Source organism: Octodon degus, unplaced genomic scaffold (assembly GCF_000260255.1).
Source record: "Octodon degus isolate 3935 unplaced genomic scaffold, OctDeg1.0 scaffold00015, whole genome shotgun sequence".
Classification (NCBI taxonomy): Eukaryota; Metazoa; Chordata; class Mammalia; order Rodentia; family Octodontidae; genus Octodon; species Octodon degus.
This window is the reverse complement of record NW_004524591.1, coordinates 1047801-1057041: the sequence shown is the minus strand read 5'-3', so window position 1 is coordinate 1057041 and position 9241 is coordinate 1047801. Positions and strand designations below refer to the sequence as shown.

The window sequence follows — 9241 nt, the reverse complement described above, 5'->3', positions numbered from 1 at the left end:
GCCCCCCGAGAACGGGCCGCGCAGGACCGAGCCCGGCCCGCGGCCCCGGCCGCTGCCCCGCAAGGTCTCGCAGCTCTGAGCCCGCCGCGGCCGCCCGTGGCTTCCTTGCCGTTTACAGAACACGAAGGGTGATGCGAAGACTCTTAGCTTAGGCACTTTAATAACGTACTCAGATCTCTCTGTCGGTGAATGGAATTAAAACTTGCTTATTAATATGATGTTGCACAATATTAAAAGTTAACTGATCCCAAACGTCAGATGTTGCGGGAAGTACGCTGGATCTCATTAAAACGTTTCTCAATGGAAGGTGGTAAAATAGTGATAAAGACTCCTTTTGTATCTTTTTATGTTCACTTTTTTACATAGTTTAATCCTAAACCCAACACAATATTGTCAAACAATGCCGTGTGTGATAACGTTGTATACTTTTTATCGGATACTTGATTCTCCAAGAAAGCTTATTTGGCAGTGCACATGCTGATAACGGTGGTCCTTACTTTCGAAGACTTCTGTAAAGAAAGCTCTTTACAGAATGATCACTGTACATCCTCAGAAATAAAGGTTAAAGCAAGCCACTTAGTACACTTAAGGGGTTGCCAGGGCTGGGACTGGAGATTTGTTCTTGAGACAAGATGCTTCTTGAAGGTTGCTTTTGGCGTTTGACAGCTGTCCACATCTCCAACCTCTACTTGTGAACTGGTCGCTAAGTGCGTTAGTACCCTGACACCACTCTATCTACTGTGTATCTTTTTCAAGGTGCAATTTGCTTTCTGAGTTCCAGTCAGCTAGATTAAGTAAGAGACCCCAGAAGAAATGTTTACTTGAATTTTGTGCTTCCTTACTTGATAGCTTCTTATATAAAATGTGTCACTGAAGAAGAGCAGATGTTCCAGTATTAACTAGGCACAAATCACTGTGCCCCAGGGACAAGAATTCAGGAATCAGTACAGGACAGTATTAAATCTATAGCATAAATGAAGAAAAAAATCTTAGCGACAATGTGTTAGCGTGATGAAATGGCAAAAGGACATTCAGAAGGCAAGGGCACTAACTTTCAGTCCCCACAGCTCGCCCTCTTAGCGGCGGAGCTTGTCTTCTCAGCTGATCCTGTGGTCCTCCTGTGGGAGTCGGTGGTGCGGATGTCTAGCTTGCGTACTGCAGCGTAGCGTCTTAGATCTAGGTAGGCACGCAGGTGCCCAGTTGTAGGAGTGTGGGAAAAAGCACCTTGTATGTAGTAATGTATTTTGTATCTTTGTTTTATCTTTTACTGACTGTTTATAACACTGAATTGACAATAGATACGAACTCTTAAATATTTTCCCTCTTTTGTTGGGAAGCTCATTTTAGTTTAACTGTGTTTGTTTTTGTTGATAGCTTACCTAGAAGGCAGTGACCACTTTTTTATATTCTCTTAATGAAACCATTCAGCAGGCATATGCTGTTGAGGCTGGTTATAGAGGTTTTCTATAATAAATGTTCAAGTATTTTTGTACATAACTGGTTAATTTTAATAAGATATACCATTACATGTAAAAAGGAAAAATAAAAGCAAACAGTTGTGGATGCAGTATGATTGTTATAATTATGCCAAATACTTTATGTATGGAAAAAGAATATTTGTACATATGTGCTTTTAACAATAATTCTGCCATATTGACTTTACAATTTTGAATGTCAGAAAAATTAATATATGTTAAAATATTTATGTTTAGTGAAAGTATTCATAATTGAGGAAAAGAACATATGAATTTTAGCTTTGTATCTTGCAAGTTTTGCAGTTGGAGATTTATTGAACTAGCTTTTGCTTTTGATTATAACACTTTGTGTTTGTAATCCTAAAATATATATATATATACATATATATATATATGTACGAAGCTCCATATTTCTGTTGCTTTAAAGAAGTAAAATCTCCCATTTAAATAAGAAAACATGCATAAAATAACAAAACTTCCTTGATTTCTTTTTTCTGTGTAATTTAATAGATTTCTTGACTAGTGCTTGGGCACAGAATAAATCAGTGTTATTTGCTCTTGAAGCCATTTTTTACAAAAGAAATTGGCAGTGAACAGTTGAATTTATCATGTGTGTGTATTTTTAAAGCAGCTACATGGCAGAACATTTCAGGAGGTTTTTGTTAGCTCAGATGTTCATGTTGGTTGCTGCTGAATGGTAAATATTAAATAAAGTTACCATATTAATCGTAATAGCCCTGTCTTTATTTCTGTTTTTTACCTAGAGTAACAGCTGTGTCAATGTCTTGGTTCAGTCATAGTGCAGTGTTAGGCCGTCGCTGTCGAGAAGTCCTATTATGTTGTTGTTTTACCTGGATTGGTACACTTCACTCTTCCTCGGCTCATTTATGCCCCTGAGAACAATGTTAAAAAGGTGAAAGCTTGGGTAACCGTCCTGTGGAAAAGGCCGCATTTACTTGGGTGGCTGGACATTAGCTGGCCGAAGGAGAGCCAGTTTAACAAGTCAAGCCATCGAAGTCACACACAACAGCTGACTGCCAGGCAGACGAGGGAGTCTTGAGGCTGCCTTCACCAGCTACGACGGGCTATCTGTGTGCCAGCTTCTCTCCTTGGGTATCACAAATTGATGAGAAATATATTTGACAATGATTTAGCAAAACCCCAACTACAAGAGTTCTATTAATATAAGCTTGGCTTTTAATTTTGAGTACTCGTGTCTATGCTGTGTTAGGTTGACAACATCTGTGTCACTAACTGCTAAGGAAACAGCTGTCTAAAATTCCTGTCGCATCAAATGCCAAAGGCCATTTAAAGGTCATTGTCAATGTACTGATTGTTTCTCATCATAAAGTGATTTTAGAGCATATTTATTACGACTGAGGCCATCACTGGTCTAAGTCTACAAGCATAATAGCTCAGCTTCCCCTGCGAGTTTCTCTCTGGATTGATAGTGATTGCTCTGCAAAAGACAAAACAGACCATAAGTTGCAGAAGGCCGCCTTGATTTGCCCTTTTCACATTAAAAAGTGGCTTATACAAAAATGGACTCTGTTAGTGATTAAAGTATGCCTTGCTCTCATAAGAAAACCATATCAAAGTTTTAAAAAACACATAGAATATCAGCTTCTAACTTTTTTTTACATATTCCTTTTTTCTTTTTCTGTATTCATATGTTATGTGGCTTTTCTATATTATTGATTGTTGACTTCCCAAATATCACCAACATAGTCTATACAGAGCTGCATGTAGTGCTTTCTGCTGCACTGTGCCCCATCTTGACAGACATATTAATGTCTCAGAAGGACAAGATCATATTTTATGGCAATGTTGGAGTTTTGTTTAAGGTGGGACTTTGAATAGGTATCCATTAGTATTATATAAAGACTGTGGGTTTATCAATAAAATTATGGAGAAAAAAAGATTAGCAATGGAAAAATGCACTAATATGATTTTTTTTAGGTCTGCATAAGGGTAAAAGTATTAATGAAAGTGAGTAGAATTTAATAGAAACATACCACATTTCATCATTTCTCTCTCTGTGTCCTCTCTGTCTCTAATCTCGCTGTCTTTAATCTCTCTCTGTCTCTAATCTCTGTCTCTAATCTCTCTCTCTCTCTCTATATATATATATATATACATAACATTCAAATATCTGTATATTTGGCAAATGAAATTTCTACTATGACTATAATTTCAGTAATCATTTTTGTACAAAGCTTTTTATACTTTCATTATATTTTATTTCATCTATTAAATATATAGTTGGGGCCAGGGAGATGGCTCAGTAGAATAAAAGCTTCCCTGGAAAGCGCAAGGGCCTGAGTTCAATACCTGGTTCCACCAAAAAATATATATGTGTGTGTGTGTGTGTGTGTGTGTGTGTGTGTAGTTAATCTCACTTGAGTGTATTAAAAATGTCCTAATTTTCACAAAAAATTATTCATGAGAAACATAGTCACTGTTTTGCTTGTCTGTAATGTAACTTTCAAGTTTCAGCGTTCTTTTCTACAGTGCTGCTCTGTGTCCACAAATTTGATAGTAGTATAGTATAAACTAACACATGTTATTGAACAAATTCATCTGACAGCAGTAGGTTTTGTGATCTTATGGCTTTATTTACCTATTTAGAGAATAACTTGCATTATACTCAAACATAAAATGCTATAAAGAGAGAATGGAATATGGTGCAACATAATTGATTTGTCTTCTGTAAACATATAAAATTTATTATTAAGAACTTCTACATCAAGGATTGCAAAATCTGTGCTGTTGAAGGTTTTCTTTAACTTTTTTTTTAGACAGTCTATCTGAATTTCTTCTAGTGGGCTACCAAATGCTAGTTTTATGTTTGTCAAAGTACTTGTCACTATAAAATATAGTGACAGCATTTAATTTATGCTTGTATAATTTTCTAGTACTAATAAAAATAAATGAAATACCAAACTGAAAAAATACTGTGGTATCTGGATTTAGGAGTAGTCATTGATTCTCATAGTAATGGGTGATCTTGATACACTTTTAATGTTGTCTACAGGTTATCAGACATTTCAGACATTTCTGATTCCTGTAACCCTAAAGAAGGATGGATTACAAGGCCTGTGGCTGGTATTGCTCCTTGCTGTTTTGCTTATTGTTCTCAGGCAAGGCTGACTTTGTTGGTTAACTATGTGGGCAGTGAAGCACCTCGGAGAGAGGCAGACAGGCAAACAGAAACAGGAACAGGACTTGTGAGAGGGTAACCCATTCCTGGGCTTCGGTGTCAGTTCTCAGCATGTACGCTGCACATCGCAGTGAACATAATGATCCTAGAAATGCTACCCTTACTTTTTGTTGAACATTTACCTCTCTTGAAAAATTTTATTACATCCATGTATAAAACAAAAAGTATTCCACAATTTATATAGCCATTTGCCCATTAATGGATATTGTTTTATGTCTGAGTTTTAGTACCACAAATATAACCACCGGGCCAGCCAAATAGCTCAGCAGATTAAAGCACCTCCAAGCAGGTGCAGGGGCCAGGGGTTCGATCTCCAGGCCTGCCATGCCAGCCCCACCCCCAGGGCATGCTGAGTGTGGTGGCCCATGCCTGTAATCCCAGCTCTTGGGAGGCTGTAAACAGGAGAATCACTAGGAGTCCAATCTAGTAGTGAGACCCTGAAGCCCCTGTAGACCCTCCCTTAAAATACAGAAAAACAAAAAACAAATAGAACCACTGAGACCTTCTCACTGTGTGTAGCTATTCCTATGTTTTGCATTATCTCCTTAAAATAGATTTCGCCAAAATGGCAAAGGTAAAGGGATGATGGCTTTTTGATGTTCTCTTATGTAAGATGAAAACTAATTTCCTCCATACCCTGTATGCTTCCTAGTAGAGCCCCAGTAGATAAGTCAGATTAGAGAAAAACTGAAGTCTGTGTATGTCGTGTACGTGTGGGAGATACCAGGAAAAAATGAGTAGTTCAAAGAAGAGGTAGAAGAAAGGCCAGTGTGGTGGCCTGAACAGGAAAAAATTAAACAAAAGCAAAGTGTGTTGAAGATTCCAGTCTCTGCCTTGTCCCGATTTGGTCTCCCTTGATTTCTGGCACAGAGGAAGGCCCCTTACCAGTGGAGATTTGCTTTATAGATGTGAGCTTCTCTTACAGACGGGTAACTTCTGTTTTCAGAGCTTCGCCAGTATCTGCTCATCCTCAAGGTAATCAGCGCAGAGTAACCCTTCACCAGTGAGGCCTGCTATGGACTGAGCCATTCTGGAGTCTTACGGTCCTATTTTGGAGTCCTGTTTGCCATATTGTGGTCTCCTGTACTAGAATACTGGAATACTGGCAAATTATTTCCCAAAAGTATTGTACTAGCAATATATTCTTGTGACAATTTTTGTTGAGATTAGAAACTGATGCAATATTTTCTTTAATTTTGCTTAATATGTAGAAGGAAATATTGTCTTACCTAAATCTTGAGAAAATGCTATAAATTCTGTGCTAAATAAATTGATATCCTGACAAAGAGTGAAAAGGTGAGATTAAATATACTAGGCATTAAGATGTAGGCTAACACCTGAAAATGCCTAATCCTAGAGAAGAGGCTGCTAGGAAGGCATTTAAGAGTCTCTTTGCAAGCAATCCATAGCGTCCTGAACACATGTAGCACCTCCCATTCAGTTTCTCTCTGTCATTCACAGCACAGGAGGAGGCAAACACCTAAATGAGACCAGCAGCCACAGGAAATGCAGCAGTCTCCTCACTGAATGAATCCTCTCCAAGATGAAGCGGAGGAAGTGGCTGATGTTTTGAATTTACTCCAGAGAGACTACACATCTTTAAGAGAACGGGTAAGATAGGCACTTAGAAACCCAAAAGATTCATTCCAGAGGGAATGAAAAAGTCTTATTTGAGCAAGTAAATAACTATAATATTAAACTATGCAAGCTACAATTATGTTGTCATAGAAACATAAAACATGTTGATCTTGCCCCAAATTAGTATTACACACGTCTACTGGAAGTGGAACATTTTCATCATTCAAATGGAGCCCATTGTTTCAGAAAGTCAAAGAATGAAATTGTGGACTGAAGGAAGGGAGGTTAAAGGGAAAGTGTTTGTTGGAAAATACAAGAATTAAAAGAGCTCCCGGTAGCCAAAGGGGTCTCAGGAAGTAGAATACCGTGCGGCCTCAGTCCAGAACTCCTCAGGGATAAGCAGTGCTCAGGCATTTGCTCAGCTCAGTGGCCACCTATCACAAGAGGCCACTTGGGTTTAAAATGGCCAACTAGAACTCAGGCTGTCTAGACCAGTTAATCGGCTTCCAGAGTTTAAAAGAAACTGATTTTAAAATGAAAGCAGTTCCTACACTTTTAAGTTCCCAGAAATGCGGCCCTAAATGTAGACAGGGGCTGCATCTCAGCCCTGAGTTTTGACCAAGAAACCCCCTACCTTTACGTTAATTTTTATAGCAGGCCGATTGCCCAGCTCTACCTCAGGCGCTTCTTAGCTAGCTGCTGCTTTGTAAGCTAACTCAACTGTCTTTTACAGAATAGTAAGAGGAAAAGAAATGTGTGTGCGCCAGTAACCAACTGGGTCTGGACCTTTGTAAAGCACCTAGAAGTCTGGCAGCTAGTGCCTGCTAAGAGGAATGCGTGTACAGGTCAGAGCAGGGGAAGCAGAGGTGTTTCCAGGCCTGTAGGAACACTGCTGGAGCAAAGTGATCACCTTAAGTCCAGCCAGTTTTCTTCGTGTTATGCCCTTTGGGATGGGCCCAGTGGACTTGCTCCTTGCTGCTAGCCCTGCTGTTAGGAGCAGCGCTAACCAGAACTCCCTAGTAGAGTTCTAAAAGGAGCTCTGCTGGGTTTGAAATGGGTTCCCTGGGTTTAAAATGTTCCATCTTTTTTCATGGGTCAATCTTTTGTGTCATCACTGTGCATTCCTTCACTGGGATGCAAGTATCCACCAGTCTCAATGTGACTGACTACAGAATAACTGAAGTATGCCAGGTTGTTTCGCAATAAGAGGAAAACGTAATAAATGCACAGTGAGTAGTGAGAGGACTTGGGTCTACAGTGAAGAAATTGGCAAAGTTGTTCTACAAATCAGTCTGCCCTCCCTTCAGTCTCTGTCCATGCCCTCCTTAGGCTCAGCCCTTACCACATACCACTCCCCAAATCTTTTTATCCAACCAGAGGAAGAGCTGCTGCCCTCAAGCACGGAGCTGCCCAGCCAGACTGGCCGTCTCACGTGGCCTCGCTCAGCCCTTGCTCCTAGTGAGGAAGTCGGGGCGGCTGTCCACAACTGCTGACCCACTCAGCGAGCTGTGCTGACAGCTGAGCTGAAGAGGAGGCTTAATTGAGTACTTACTGACCTCAGACCATAAGACAACAGCATTTTTCTGTCTTTCCTTTTTACTCCCCTGTGGTTAGTGATTTTTTAAGCTTAAGAATTTACCAAAAGTCAGCAGAATGAACAGGATTACATTTCAAAACTTCTGCAAGTCACAGAAGAAGCCAAAAGAAAAGAGCAACAAGACTGAGAGAACATCTCCAGCAAACAAGACCATGCTAATATCTTTGTTTTTGAAAAATGCATCCAAATTCATTTAAAAATAATTATCAGGACAGTATGAACATGCATAATATTAGAAAGGAAAGAAAATGTGCTAGTAGATAAATAGATAATTTATAAAAGATAACTACAAACATGTGGCAAAGTAATTAACCATTCTACTAAGCAGAGAAAAATGCAAAAGAGAAGTAACATTTGTTATTTATGTTAACTAAATGTGTAAAATCAGAGCATTCAACTGTTGGAAGAATATGGTGAAAAGTGTATGTATTGATGTAATTGGAAGCATGAAGTTATGATAACCTTTCAAAAACTCAGTTTGACAGTGTGGACCAACACTCTAAAAATAGTTACGTCCTATGAGCCATGCAATCCCATCATTGTACATTTATGCTAAGAAAGTATTCCAAAGAGGGGCACAAACATTTGGAGAATCAGGCAAAATTTTTAAGTAATAAAAATGTTAATAGTAAAGAGATGGTTAAAAGATATTATTCCTCTAGCCAATGGATTGGCTTGGAAGACAGAATATTTTTAAAGATAGATAACAAGGAAAAACTAATTGTATGAAATGCAAATTAGGACATAATTTAAAATATGCATAGGTTTGCTGCATGTACATTTGAAAATTTGCATGCTTTAGATTTTTGTTGTATTTTCAGCAAACTGATAATAGTTATAAGGGAAATGATATTGAAACTATATTTTGAATTTTCTAAATTTTTAAGAACAAAGCTATATGACTTTTCTATTTTTTTTTTTTTTCAAAACGTTATAATAGAAATGGAAAGACAAGAAAGCCAAAGAACAGCCAGGTCAGCATTTCTAGAAGTGGGAAAGTCCTAGACTTGGAAAAGTGGGAGCAGCCTCAGGCATGGAGCAGGGGCGCCGTGGCCACAGCCGGTGCTGGGGACACTGGCACGATCTCTTTAGGTGCGTGAGTAGTAGGCAGGCTGGTCTCTCCTTTCTCTACCTCCCTCCCACTTGGCAGAGCTTAAACTCTCTGAGATCAAGCTGTCATCGGGGAGCGAGGGAGTGAAAGGAGAGGACTGGTGGGAAAGAAAGGTAAGCGCTAAGAAAAGGAGTTCAGGCCCTTTGTAGGATCCCAGCTCTGTGAATGAAGGGAGACTACCACAGGGGAAGGAGCTGGAGAAGGAAGAGCCCTGGAGTGGGAGGGAGTGAGGAGAGCGGCATCCCAGAACAGTAGACTGA

At 39.3% G+C, this 9241-nt stretch overlaps 1 protein-coding gene across 1 annotated transcript in view; it reads left to right on the top strand.

Annotated features, from left to right (window-relative positions):
- The window catches only part of Dock4 (dedicator of cytokinesis 4), a 452226-nt gene extending 450025 nt beyond the window's left edge, over positions 1 to 2201 (top strand). The window contains exon 53 of the mRNA XM_023709867.1: positions 1 to 2201. This exon is cut by the window's left edge and continues 6 nt beyond it. Within this exon, the coding sequence (XP_023565635.1) occupies positions 1 to 79 (79 nt within the window). The 3' untranslated portion in view covers positions 80 to 2201.
- Positions 2202 to 9241: the final 7040 nt, after the last annotated feature.